This window comes from Mercenaria mercenaria, chromosome 14 (assembly GCF_021730395.1).
Source record: "Mercenaria mercenaria strain notata chromosome 14, MADL_Memer_1, whole genome shotgun sequence".
Lineage (NCBI taxonomy): Eukaryota > Metazoa > Mollusca > Bivalvia > Venerida > Veneridae > Mercenaria > Mercenaria mercenaria.
In genome coordinates this window covers 55,128,788-55,144,405 of record NC_069374.1, presented here as the reverse complement: position 1 = coordinate 55,144,405, position 15,618 = coordinate 55,128,788, and the positions used below count along the sequence as shown (strand labels likewise).

At 35.8% G+C, this 15,618-nt stretch overlaps 1 protein-coding gene across 1 annotated transcript; it reads right to left on the bottom strand.

Moving 5' to 3' along the window:
- Nucleotides 1–222: 222 nt before the first annotated feature.
- On the bottom strand, nucleotides 223–3,463 carry LOC128548286 (uncharacterized). The gene is made up of 2 exons (XM_053522769.1): nucleotides 3,312–3,463; nucleotides 223–1,581 (listed from the first exon to the last, which is right to left on the bottom strand). The coding sequence occupies exons 1-2, from the start codon at nucleotides 3,457–3,459 to the stop codon at nucleotides 1,091–1,093; spliced, it is 639 nt and encodes a 212-aa protein (XP_053378744.1). The 5' UTR covers nucleotides 3,460–3,463; the 3' UTR covers nucleotides 223–1,090.
- Between the last annotated feature and the right edge of the window lie 12,155 nt (nucleotides 3,464–15,618).

Sequence of the window (15,618 nt, the reverse complement as noted above, 5' to 3'; positions counted from 1 at the left end):
TCTTCAATATTTTCGGACCAATTTCAAATCTGTAAAAAGTAAGTCTTACCTGAATGTCATTTGAAGTTTGAAAACTTGAAATAAAAACTGTAACAGACTAAAATAGTAATTAAATAAATGGTCAAAAAGTAATGAATTTTCCGTGCAACAGCATAACGATTAAAAATGAGCCATTTTTCGACTCTGCAACCCTTGTAAATAAAAAAATACTTAACAAAAGTATGATAAACCATACATCACCAGAAAGCCCTTATAAATGTCTTTTTAAAAAAGAATAAGATGATATTGTATTCCTTAAATATTGTCAGAAATCAACATATAACACAGGGGAATATGAAAGTGCCCATTTATCTTGGCTTTGCCATGGGTAAAATGTTTATAATGGTAAAATGAAGTTTGTCTTTTTGTCTGTTTAAGTTTTTGAACAGACAAACCAAAGGGTCGAAAAGGGACCAATGTTTGGTGGATTGTGACAAAAATCAAACTTGGCTTGTATTTTTAATCAAGTACCTGCCTACCAAAAATGAATTGAATTATAGGACCATTCATCATTTCACGTGTTATTGAACAGACATCAACATTTTGCCAAGTTTGTCAAAAAGGGGCTTAAATCTGGCAATGGTAAGTAAAAAGTAACCAAAATCCTCCTTTCAGGTAAGATCATGCACCTGTTTACCAAAATGAAATCAATCCTTCCATCCTTTCATGAGTTAACATAAGAGCACAGACAAAAAAATCCATCAACTAGGTGACTCCAGTATACCCCCTGGGTTTAATCCGGGGATAAGTATAGTCAAACCCGTCTGTAAAGACCACCCTTGGGAGAGCCAAAATGTGGTCTTTATTCTTTATTCACAGGTTAAAATGCACTGTTAATGTTAAAATGGGAAACAAAACATGACTGTGGTCTTTAGAGCCAGGTGGTCTCTGTTCAGAGGTGGTCTTTAACACAGGTTTGACTGCATTGAACAGCACTGTCTCTAGTATTTTAATGACTGGAGTTATCAGTTCTTAGTTATAAATATTGCAAGCATTTTTGGACCGTAAAGTAATTCTTCGCAAGTAAAACCAAATTCAACAATTTCCTAATCTACAATAACATAACTGTTTCTGAAAATTCACTTCCTTGAGATTGTGACCCCTGTGGAAAAGTATCTGTGTGTAACAGAGGTTCAGTTTTGATACAGGTATTTGTTAAGTTGTTTATCATACCCGTATCAGACAAAGGTTCTTCTTTCACATTTGTTACTGGCTCATTAAGTTCACTGTTCACACTAGAATTCATTTCAGATTTGTTCAAGTTTTCATCTTCTATATTGTCTGGATAAACTCCGAGAATCAGTGATGGCTGCTGAGATGGACCTCCCTCAGGCACGTTATCAGCAGGCATGGCTGATCCAGTTTCTTCACTTCCTCCTTGAACAGACTCTGATATTGTACTGTCTGAATTATTTGCAGATAGAGAAGATATATCACTATGTTTAGCCTGTTTCGGAGTCTTTATACCCTTTGGAACATTCTTTTGTTTCCTCTTAGCTGGCTTTGGGGTTCTCATTTCTCCACCAACTGCACTTGGAAAACCTAAAATAAATCATTTATTCTATCTTCCAGTATGACCTTACAGCAAATGGTATCTTGTAACTACATTTAATCATTTTCTAAAATGTACTAAAATCAAATCATTAGCATATATAATACAATGATCAAAGTGTTGATAGATATGGAAGGTCTGATCGGATGGGAGAAATACTTTTTTCATTGATGACTAGTCAGTTAGGGAATGTTCATTTTTTTTGTTATAGGCCAATAATGGAAAGTCAGTAAGAGAATGTGCTTTACTGTTTCTTGTGATTGGTCAGTAAGGGAACATGTTTTCATCAGAAATAAGATTCCATGTTTCTTCAGTCCAAATAATTGTACACAGTGATTGTTATATTTTTTTTGACTGGTCGATACCCACCTCTGACATCCCCCTCTAGGTAGACAACGTCAAATATTAGAATGTAAAACTGGTCTACCCGAGGTCTCATTATTTAGACTAAATGCTTCTTGTGGCTGGTCACTAAGAGAATGTGTTTAGATATTTCTTGTGATTTGTCAGTAAGAGAATGTGTGTGTTTAGATATTTCTTGTGATTGGTCAGTAAGAGAATGTGTTTAAATATTTCTTGCGATTTGTCAGTAAGAGAATGTGTTTAAATATTACTTGTGATTGGTCAGTAAGAGAATGTGTTTAAATATTACTTGTGATTGGTCAGTAAGAGAATGTGTTTAGATATTTCTTGTGATTGGTTTGTTAGGGAATGTATTTCAATGTTTCTTATGATTGGCTAGTTAAGGGATGTGTTTCAGTGTTTCTTATGATTGGTCAGTAAGGGAATGTGTTTAGATATTTCTTATGACTGGTCAGTTAGGAAATGTGTTTCAAAGTATCTTGTGGTTGGTCAGTTAAGGATTGTGCTTGTGACTGTTCGGTTTGAGGATGTGTTTCAACATTTCTTGAGACTGGTCAGTTAGGGAATGAGTATTGATTTTTCTTGTGACTGGTGAAAAAGAGACTGTGATTCAATGTTTCTTGTGATTGGTCAGTTAGAGAATGCTTTTAGATATTTCTTGTGACCAGCCAGTTAGGGATTGTGTTTCAATGTTTCCTATGATTGCTTTGTTAGGGAATGTGTTTCAATGTTTCTTGTAATTGATCAGTTAGGGAATGTGTTTTGATTTTTTTTGTGACTGGTGAATTAGCGTTTGTGATTCAATGTTTGTTGTGATTGGTCAATTAGAGAATGTGTTTCAAAATTTCTTGCGAGTTTAGAAATGCATTTTGATATTTCATCTGATTGGTCAGTAAGGGGATGTGTTTCAATGTTTCTAGTGACTGTTTACTTAAGGAATGTTTTATTGTTTCTTGTGACTGGTCAGAGAGGTAATGTATTTCATGTGTGCAGTAAGTTAGGAAATGAGTTCCAATGTTTCATGGGTGAAGTAAGAGGGGGAAAGAGCTGTGCCATAACGCTTAAACCAGAACTTAAATAAAGACTAAACTGTTCCACTTGATAGATATTTAAATTTTGTATAGGTGGTTAACTTTGCCACATTACAATGTAAATGTGAATTTACCACTAAATCAAACATGCGCGAAATCTTACATAAAATAGGTTAAACATGTTAAATGCAATCATTGACCAAGTATCAAGTTTCTCACACTTTCATAAAGTTACCTGCAACATGCCCATGCTTCCATGTAAAACAACTTCTGCTGTGTCACAAACTTTTTAAGAATCAAAAATATTCCCTTATGAAGGTACATACCACTGAGACAGTAAGACAGGAACTGATTTTGGATGTCAGTATGTTGCTCAATGAAACATTTGGCATTATTTGAAGCAAGACACGATGTTGTGCCCGTGCTGCTGTTCGCCATCATAATGATAGACTCTTCCCCTGTCTCTGCAGCCATTTCTTCTAACTGAAATAGCAACAACAAGGTGATTATAAATGGGGTTATGTCTGTAGTAATTTATGAATAAAAGTTAATTATCTGAAATTTACTGTGAAATCTGTAACCTTCAGCCTGCTGGCAGCAAGTGATTCATCCGTGCAGTCTGATCATGGTCTGCACTGTTCGCTATTCAGTCAGTAAATTTTCAGTGAACTCCCCTTTGAATAATAAGATAGTAAGTGGTACTGTTAAAATTGAATGATGGACCAGTCCATTTTAGAAATTTAGCAGGGTAAAGGTTTAATTTTGAGAGCATGAAATTTCAAGATTTTTGTGTAAGAGGCTGTTTCGTAGGGATATGACTAGCACAACTTGATTAGTTTTTCTCAGTATTAGTACTAAACAAAGAAGGCCAAAAATACGATATTATAATGCCATTATTTTCTGTGTATAATGGTAAATCATCTATTCTAACATGACTCGGTTTGATTTCCAGTTAAAAAAAGAAGGAAATCAAGCTCTGTATATTCTGCGATAAACAACGGTTGAGACCGGTAAGAGTGCATTATGACGTCAATCATGATGTCAAATTGCCGCATGACGTCCAATACATTACTCCTCGGGTAAATGAAGTCCTGCATAATATTTATTAAAACATTTCAATGAGCATGTCAGAATGAAAACAATCAAGGCCTTCTTGTGATTTATCGTCTTATTTACCATGGTTCATCGTTCAGATGCTTCAGTATTTAACCACTCAGGCTAACGCCCTCGTGGCTCAATTCCTACGCATCTCAACTCTGAACCGTGGTAAATCAGATGATAAACCACTCGAAGGCCTTGATTATTTTTTAAATCATTTTTTCCATGAACTGAACCTATGTCATTACTGACAATTTAGCAGAACCCTGAAAAATAGATGGACACAAAACCATACAATCTTTTTTTATAAATGGATGCCCTACTAGAATAAACAAGAGGACCATGATGGTCCTGAATCGCTCACCTCTTCCCACATGATCCAGTTTTGAGTATGACGTCGTTTTTTCTATTATTTGACATAGTGACCTAGTTTTTGAGCTCATGTGACCCAGTTTTGAACTTGACCTAGATATTATCAAGATAAAAATTCTGAGCAATTTTCATGAAGATCCATTGAAAAATATGGTCTCTAGAGAGGTCACAAGGTTTTTCTATTATTTGACCTATTGACCTAGTTTTTGATCGCACGTGACCCAGTTTCAAACTTGACCTAGATATCATCAAGGTGAACATTCTGACCAATTTTCATGAATCCATTCAAGGGTATGGCCTCTAGAGAGGTCACAAGGTTTTTCTATTTCAAGACCTACTGACCTAGTTTTTGATCGCAGTTGACCCAGTTTCAAACTTGACCTAGATATCATCAAGATAAATATTCAGACCAACTTTCATACAGATCCCATGAAAAATATGGCCTCTAGAGAGGTCACAACGTTTTTTCATTATTTGACCTACTGACCTACTTTTTGATGGCACGTGACCCACTTTCGAACTTGACCTAGATATCATCAAGGTGAACATTCTGACCAATTTTTATGGAGATCCATTTACAAGTATGGCCTCTAGAGAGGTCACAAGGTTTTTCTATTTTAAGACCTACTGACCTAGTTTTTGACCGCACATGACCCTGTTTCGAACTTGACCTAGATATAATCAAGATAAACATTCAGACCAACTTTCATGAAGATCCATTGAAAAACATGGCCTTTAGAGAGGTCACAAGGTTTTTCTATTATTTGACCTACTGACCTAGTTTTTGATGGCACGTGACCCACTTTCAAACTTGACCTAGATATCATCAAGATGAACATTCAGATCAACTTTCATACAGATCCCATGGAAAATATGGCCTCTAGAGAGGTCACAAGGTTTTTCTATTATTTGACCTACTGACCTAGTTTTTGATGGCACGTGACCCACTTTCGAACTTGACCTAGATATCATCAAGGTGAACATTCTGACAAATTTTCATGAAGATTTCATGAAATATATGGCCTCAAAAGAGGTCACAAGGTTTTTCTATTTTTAGACCTACTGACCTAGTTTTTTACCGCACGTGACCCAGTTTCGAACTAGACCTAGATATCATCAAGGTGAATATTCAGACCAACTTTCATACAGATCCCATGAAAAATATGGCCTTTAGAGAGGTCACAAGGTTTTTCTATTATTTGACCTACTGACCTAGTTTTTGATGGCACGTGACCCAGTTTCGAACTTGACCTAGATATCATCAAGGTGAACGTTCTGACCAATTTTCATGAAGATCTTGTGAAATATATGGACTCTAGAGAGGTCACAAGGTTTTTCTATTATTTGACCTACTGACCTAGTTTTTGATGGCACGTGACCCAGTTTCGAACTTGACCTAGATATCATCAAGGTGAACGTTCTGACCAATTTTCATGAAGATCTTGTGAAATATATGGCCTCTAGAAAGGTCACAAGGTTTTTCTATTTTTAGACCTACTGACCTAGTTTTTGACCGCACGTGACCCAGTTTCGAACTAGACCTAGATATCATCAAGATGAACATTCAGACCAATTTTCATACAGATCCCATGAAAAATATGACCTTTAGAGAGGTCACAAGGTTTTTCTATTATTTGACCTACTGACCTAGTTTTTGACAGCACGTGACCCAGTTTCGAACTTACCTAGATATCATCAAGGTGAACGTTCTGACCAACTTTCATGAAGATCTTGTGAAATATATGGCCTCTAGAGAGGTCACAAGGTTTTTCTATTTTTAGACCTACTGACCTAGTTTTTGACCGCACGTGACCCAGTTTCGAACTTGACCTAGATATCATCAAGATGAACATTCTGACCAATTTTCATGAAGATCCATTGAAAATTATGGCCTCTAGAGAGGTCACAAGGTTTTTCTATTTTTTGAAGTTGTAACGGTTACCACAAACACCCACCCATTCCCCAGCCCTTCCACCACCCACGTTCCAGATTTCTTACTTGATTGTGTTCTATTTAAGGGACATCTATTCTTTTAAGTTCAAATGTGCCAACTTCTCAAATAGAATATTTCATTCTAATTACCCTTAAAGTTCACATTTTAGATAACTACATATAATTCTAAAAGCTGAAATTATTATAGCAGCATATTTCATCCAAAATAATTTCATTAGTCAGGATCAAAATGTAATATACATTTATTACGTACACTTAAGACATTTGTTTTCTGTTAATCCCGACCAATAAGATTATTTGCTTCTTAGTAACATTCTAAACTTTTTGCCGGATATTTTTGCTATTCCACAACGAAGCCATTCGGCGGGGAAAACCAATAAATTAAATTTACTTTTTATTTTATAGCAAACGTGCACCTGGGTAGAACCACCGACCTTCCGCAAGCCAGCTGGATGGCTTCTTCACATGAAGACTTCAACGCCCCAAGAGATACTCGAACCCATATCGGTTGGGGGCAAGTAATTTGAAGTCAGCGACCCCATCCACTCGGCTACGGAGGCCCAATCGTGATTATGATGATGAGGGTGGTGATGATAATAATGTTAATGACGATGAACAATTTATTTTAAAGTACAGTGTACTTACTAAACATTTTATCCACATATAACACTCATTCTGCTTCAATCCAAATGTCTTCGTTCAAATTGCACTAATTACAGAGTTAACATATCTGACTTTAAGTATTACGCACACTGTGGGTAGTGTATTTATATACTAATGGTTATCAATCTAGCATCATGTGATGATATACTTGACTGACATTTGAATTTGTTTGATCTCAATTTTGTACACTGATGAACCTTTTGATATTACAAACCATTTTACTCTACTCGCTTGGTACACTAACAGACGGAAAACGGATAACTACTTGGGCTATGACAGACATGCTAGGGTAGCATTGTCTGTGAACAAAATTAACCTTTATTTTGATTGAAAAAGTACAAAATCAATCGGAAATATTAAAGATATGAAAATAGATTTACGATGTCATAGTGTTCGTCGCTTCCACCGCTTACGTCCTTTGGCTTAATTCAGTAACTGTTGCCATTTAACGCTACGTTATAGCCAAGCCATGCTTTCTTATTACAGAAATTAGATGACATGATTGTAATTCAATCAATATTGGACGCTTTGTCCATTAGGACGATTAGGCATGGGGTCAAATATTAAAGACGAACCCCAAAATAGCTGAATTCTTTTGTATTTCCATGACAATAATTGTAAATGATTTGCATAAAGAAAAATGAGAAAAAAAACAGGTATCTAGTTACAAATTGACAGTGACATATATTAAATTTTTTTCGGTGTTCATGCGAAATGAACGGAAGAAAAGTATCGGAAAATCCATGTTTAGTTTTCTGATCTTATTGTGTCTTCATTTCTCATGAACACCGAAGAAAACTAATTTTATTTTTTATATATGCATTATATTTCCTTTCCATTTGTAAACAAATTGATATTATAAATTGCACAAATTGTGTGGCATTTAACGTTAAAATCAGCTTCCCAGCCATTCTGTTCACCAGACTGGTCAACTGCGGTGTCATGTAAGGAACATTCTCCCTGGCTACGCGGACGTCGTCAAAAAGCAGTCCGTTATTACTAAGCAACGGTGACGAAAATTTCTCGCCTTTTGTTTTGCTGTTCGTACGAAATGAACGTAATGATTTTCAGTGGAAAAGAATAAGACAAACGAGCCGCGCCATGGGAAAACCAACATAGTGGGTTTGCGACCAGCATGGATCCAGACCAGCCTGCGCATCCGCGCAGTCTGGTCAGGATCCATGCTGTTCGCTAACGGTTTCTCTAATTGCAATAGGCTTTGAAAGCGAACAGCATGGATCCTTACCAGACTGCGCGGATGCGGCTCAAATGTAAATTAAGTGTTTAATGTCATAATATATTGTTAAATTAATGCAGTAGTATGAACAGTACTTAATGTATTAAAGTGAGGTTACACCAGTCAGATTAAATTGTGAAAACACATTCATTAAGGGAGAACTTAAATTGTCCACAAGTCATATTGTAGAATAGCTGTATTATACCAGTACTACCAGAAGGATTTGCACGAAGTTCGTGTGGGAGGAGAAAAAGTAGGTCGCTGTGGGTCTTTAAATATAACTTTGATATTACTGTGTCCTGATGGAAATGAAGATCCTTACATTGTGTTATAATTTAGATATTCCCATAATTCGCCAGTACATAGATATTGTCAGAAAAAAATAGCAGAAGTAATGTTTAAATCAAACCACCTCCTATACACACTGTTTGCAACTTAGTTCTACTATGAAGTAAGCTGATATATATGGAAAATTTCGAGCAAAGTGTAAATGTATTTTATCGGCGTTGTAACATTAAAACGTTTTGTTTTTAGGCATAAACTGCAAAGATTATCTTTCAATAGAAATCAAATTGCAGTTTTTTCTTGAACTATAATTTTATAGGATTGTAGGACATTTGCCCCCAGGACATTTGCCCCCCAATGAAAAAATGTACTACCGGACATTTGCCCCCCAGTTGAAATGGCAGATAGGACATTTGCACCCCCCCCACCCATTTCTTATTTTTAAGGTTGGATATTTGCCCCCCCCCCCACCCACACACACACACACACCAGTATTTTTGTCCTATGTGCCAGTAGATATACTGTGTGTTATGTTGTTTTATTATCAAAATTACTCTAAAAGGCAATGAATATGTGAATTACATTCAGGTGTTAAGGTAAATAATAGCCTATTATTGAGTTATAAAAGTGCTCATAATATATATATTATATATATTACCAGATTTATATAGCGCCCTTTTCATGATCAATTTCACGTTCAAAGGCGCTTTACATAGTTCAAATGCAGCCTTAGCCTAGCTCGTTTCGAATAGACAGCCTGGTTCTTTAACGTGCCCAGTGTATAGCACTGATACACGTAAGGATTGCGTAACAATCATATAATTTTTTAATTTGTGAAATGTTTTTAACACTCAAACTTGTTAATTTGGCAATTATCTACTAGAAAGATGTAAGAAACAAAGACATTGTTATCTACAATATGATAATTATCTTCTACTTAGTTTCTAAAAAATCACTTTGGGACAAAAATATTGGAGGGCAAATGTCCGTTTCAGAAATAAGCACTGGGGGCAAATGTCCTATCTACCATTTCAACTGGGGGGCAAATGTCCAGCAGTCCACTTTTTTATTGGGGGAGGGGGGGGGGGCAAATGTCCTTGGGGGCAAATGTCCGGATCCCATTTTATACGCATGTGCTGTAATGTATGATCGAATATATTCGGAAATTCTTATGGTATTACGAAACACAAGATAGTTTTATCTCCATTAATAATTGTACAGTGTAAACGAAAAAAAAACACTATCAACTGTACATCTCAGAAACTGCTGTAAACGATACTGTTCAATGTGAAATAATGTAAGAGTAAGATAGTTAGTATTGCCGTATGAAAATTATGGTTATGCAACAAAACATATCTTTAATGTTCTAATATCCTAGCATACAGACAGAACTCCCTTGTATACGAGTATATAAACAAGTCAGTAATAAGTTAAAATCCAAAATATGAATGTCTGAAAATGACTCCGCACCATGAGATTTCTGGACAAAAAGAGTTTTACTGTATTTGGTGGATTGTATATCATCTTGTAAAATATGTCAATTAAGACTATATGTTAAAAGCTGTAACGTAAATGTTGTCCTCAAGGTTCAAAATTAGATGTAATCACACGGTATCAATAACCTTGCTGATATACTGAACGAGGACAACAAGTTTGATTATCTAAATTATCTAACTGCACAGAGTTGAGTAGATATACCGTAATATAAAGTAACACAAACGATGAATTATTTAAGGCACACAATGGCATTGCCAAACATGAAATATTAAAAGTGTTATAGTTTATTGTGGTTTAAAAAGGTACAAAATGTCCACATTTATTGCACTCTTTGTTGTAAATGCTTATACAGAGCCCCGTAAGAAAGATCTCTTAAAGCTATAGTCACACAAACGGATATGTCCGTGCGTTGAGGTACGGTGCAGATGGGACTGGCCTGTGGGAGTGCAGACACGGAGAAGTACGGAGCGGTACGTCTTAATACGGGAAAATTGGCGAGAAACGGGGACCAAAAAGATACAGGACGTGAATAAGTACGTATTGGTACGGCGTACTACGTTGTACTACGTTTTACTGCGCCTGTCAACTTGCCCAGCACGTGGATGGGTCTGCAGTGAACTATGTTGAACTACGTTTAAGTACGGGCAACCTAGGATAACTACGTTCAGCTACGGATCAATTTTCATGATTACGTTCGTATTAAGGGCCGGTAAGTTTCATATAAATAGGCCACGTGTAGCCAGCGTTTTCATTACGATTATCTTTAACATCATGTCAAACTACGGCAAGGTACGTTTCAGTACGGGATAACTACGTTAAGTACGTTTAACTATGGAAGAATAAGTTTCAACCAAGTTAGGCTAGAGTCACGCTTAAATGGTTACGGCTAGCTCAAACTTTTGGGCATGTTCAAAAGTTGAAGAAACTTGCAAGTTTGGGATATGTCTTGAATACGTTTGACTAAGTGTTGGTACGGATTGATACGGAATACTACATTGAGGTACGGCTCAGACACGGATCGATACGGATTACTACGTTTCTATCCGTAGCTTGACGTAGTTATCAGCGCCGTATGTGTGACTGGGGTGTTAGATAATATGAATTAAGGCACCGCCTAGCATTGGGGATTTATCTTTTTATATCCGCTTAGAAAGAAATATTCAACGCTCAAGAAAGTGAAACTTTGCTCTAAACTGAAAAATTAGTGTCATCATACCTCTTACAGCGAATATCATACTTTGCAAAATTTACGGAAGCCGTGACGGTGACGTCATTCAGCGTTCTCGCACTAGCTTTTAGGATTTTTTTTGTTTGTTTGCACTCCACGCAGAAACTTGGCGGCCTTTACACTTCCTTACTGTTCAAAAAGTGTTTTTCAGTTGCATGTACAGTTTTCATTACGAAAAAGAAGTAAAATCGGGGTGCTCGGATGTTCATGCAGACAACCAGTCTGCGGTGTGTATATAAACCGGAACCGGAAAACATCGAAAAAATTGTCTCAGTATATGCAGACAACAAAGACGAATAACTATATACGGACGTTACCGTCTCGGGGATTTTCATCCCGGCGCTTCGCGCCGTGGATAAATCCCCTATTATATCATTTTCTGTTTCAAATTTACGTGATACGTTTCTATGAGACAGACCTCAATGTTACATATAGATGTCACTTTAGGGACTCCCTACTATCCCAGTTTTGTTCTCTATTTTAATTTTTTCTACGCGTGTAATCGATACTTTTCTTTCTTAATGATATTGGGTCAACACAAATTGTTTTCTTCATTTTATCTATGTAAGGTATATTTATATTTTCAGGAATGCATATGCATCTATATCAACAACAGTATTTGATTTTGATCGTGACATGCGTTTAGAAAAAGACATGTCAACTTCTAAGATAAATTTTTTAAGTGGTGTAATGAAGCCCTGCAGAAAAGAAAAACCACTGTTTTATTCGTTGTTTATTTGAACTATTTCATAATTATTCAGGCTATATTCAAACGTTTGCAGCAATTATGTATTCACTACTTTTTACCATACATAGATACTGTAACTAATATTTATCTATTATGGCATGATTTTCCTACCATTGCTCACTAAATAAGCCAGAGATATCATGTAACTCGCGAGTGGGCAAAACACGAATGTTTCAGATGTACATTAAGAAGTATGTTTCATCGGATTAAATGAATAATATATTTTTAGTAAACTGTTTCCACAGAGATAATTTCTGCACTGTTTTGCTGAGGAGACTACTAAGAACGATTACCCTGATTGGTTAACAAAACTGTAATATTGGAGAAAAGAACTTGAACGTTTGGTTTTCAGATCTTACCTTGACAGTAAGATCATGTACTTCAGTCAAATTGGTATCCTTGTCAAAAATTTAGTTGAAAAAAGCTTGCAAACTCTAGAACCAGTCTTTCAGATTGTTGTAGAAAGCACTCGTGTATCATTTCTTTAATGTTTTTGCAAACACATAGTTATGACACGTGCATCGTTTCTTTAATCAGGCTGCAAACATATCGTTATGGCACGTGTATTATTTCTTTAATTAGGTTACAAACTTTTCGTACTAACTAGTTTTTATTATAAATGTGTCTTCTTTTAATGTTATAAAAATGTTCTGTAATACTAACAGAATGATTAAGAGGTCTCGATCATTGCCACTTGTGTTGATCATGTATTCATATAGTAACTGATAACATATGTTATTAAGTCACACTTGACTGAGCTACTGATGCCGAAAGCTGTTGTCATTACAAGCTGGCCAATAAAACTCCGTGACCTTAGAAATAACCTCTGACGTTAGACTGGGTCAATGTCTTATTGCCGTATTTACTCTACTGAAAGTGGTAACAGATTTAATTTGTTGTTGGATTTAACAATTTATGTTAAATAACTAGCGTAGATACTTACTTGATTTATTTGCAGTATAAAAGAGACATTGCAACCAAAATTTTACAAGATGATCATTTTATATTTTTATAGATATGCCCTAGAAGGAACTTTTGCTATGCTTTAACTTGTTTAGTTATTTTAATTCCACTAAGCACTGTTTGTACAAGGTCGTTACTATACTCAGTTTCAAAAGAAAGTGTGCACTTTTTTAAGTTTAAATATTTTAAACACCTGTCCTATTTCGATTAAAAGCAACCACTTAAAGCGACTGCAACTCAAAATCTAAAATGCACACCAATTTGTTTACGAACTGATTTAAATTTTGGTACCAAACATTATAAGTTTTCATGAAAATGACCGAGAAAAAATAACAGAAAACTAAGTGCACACTTTCTTTTGGAACTGAGTGTATGCTAAAATAAGCTTCTTCCTTCGAAACCAACGCTGAATTTAGAGGGCCAAATGTTTGTTTGTATATTGTGTATCTTCGACTTGAATGCTAGGCAACGACACGAACTACTATGGAGGGTATTATCCGCCACAATAAAAACTTACATATTTCAAATTAGTAAATGCAAAGTCCTTACACCTAGATCACAGTAGATGACAGCTTCTAACTTTCTGTGAATGCATATTGCGTTTTGGTATTATCCGCCACAATATAAACTGTTATTTATTATAGCAGTGTTTATACGTGTTAAAGGTGTGTGTACTGTTGGAACAAATGGAAAGATAGTATCGAGAATATTGCATTTCACGATAAATGAAAAGCCGAAATGTCACTTATACCCCAATAGCCCCCCCCCCCCCCCCCCCCCCCCCCGGAGTCTGTCTGCTTTGAGTCGCAGTGTAACTACTTTAAACGAAGAGTCTGTCAATCAACAAAGCCGAATGTCAGACATGGTAATAATTCTCGATTGCATGATTTCTATTACTTTAAATCTTCCGTGGTCGAGTGGTTAAAGGTCACTGACTTCAAATCACTTGCTGTTATCGTTTCGGGTTCGAGCCTCACTCGGGGCGTTGAATTCTTCATGTGAGGAAGCCATCCAGCTGGCTTACGTAAGGTCGGTGGTTCTACCCAGGTTTCCGCTCGTGATGAAATAATGCACGGAGGGGCACCTGCGGTCTTCCTCCACCATTTAAGCTGGAAAGTCGCCATCTGACCAATCATTTATCGGTGCGCCGTTAAATCCAACAACAACAAAAATACATGTAATTGAATTTTCATTTACTAAATCACAATACTGGTATCATAAAAACAGGGTATGCATACACCGTGAACAAGGGTAGAAGTTCGTAAGTATTTAAACCATATCAGCTTTTTACTATGACCCCAAGTGAGACTCACGAATCACAGCCTTGTACCATATTTTGGATAAATGGAAAATTACTGGTTATGATTACTGATATCGTTTGATATTGACCGTATTTCATCATTATCACGATCAATTATCACCACAGACAATTTGTAAAAGGTAAAGATGATGTTACAAAAGTATATACACAAAGTTCATCGCTTGATCATTCAAACCAGGTTTCAAGACAAAACGTTTCTGCAGTGTTTTATAGACAATTATAGAAAATTTAAAAGTTGCATGAATAAGGTCCTAATTATAGAAACGTTGAATGTCAAATATTCTTAAATACCGCCGACAAGTCGATTTACATCTATAAATGTATTAATATTCAATATCGTTAAAATACTAAAGATAGTTAATTCTTTGGACAAAAAAAAAAAAATAATAAAAAACGAACAAAAAATAACGTTTCCTAAATAGGACGAATATCCTGACCATATCATTTATGTTTTTTTTTCTTCTTTTCTTTTAATTTTTAGTACATTACATAAATATCGAGTTTGCTCTGGTCTAATAAACGTGTTGTTCATTCCTTCTCATTTACACAAGTACTGAAAATTCCCAGTAAAGTGATATTTTGAGTTGTGGAAACTGAAAAATTCAAAACTGTACATATGCTTTTTTAGGTTGCTTTGATAACGTGTTTTTGTACTTTGCAATTATATATACTATAACACTGTGTGCAAATTGTCACTTATTGAAGACAAATAACAAATCAGAAAACCTGTGAAAGGTGTCGCTAACTCTACTAATCAAGCGATACCTGAACAGTATAGTATCATGTTAATCTATATTTGAGTCGTGTCATGGGAAAACCAACATAGTGGCTTTGCGACCAGCATGGATCCAGACCAGCCTGCGCATCCGCATATTGCAATTAGCGGATGCGCAGGCTGGTCTGGATCCATGCTGGTCGCAATGCCACTATGTCGGTTTTCTCATGGCACGGCTCATATCATATTTCAATTTACTATTATATATGTAAATAAATAATTTTATGGCAGATAAATAAACGGAAAATTACCGGTCCTGATTTTGACATTGCTAAACGATGTATCTATAAAATGTAGTGCAATTGACCGTATTACAACTTTATCATCCAAATAATCAACCGTAATGATAACTTATTTTAGTTTGAATTTGATAATTCAGTTGATTTGGTACAACCGCGACAAGCTGAAATTATTTACCATTAACCTATTTTTTATTTTGGCAATTGTACTTCATTGCTTTTACCGACCCCTTGTAAACTTTCAATGAAATAAA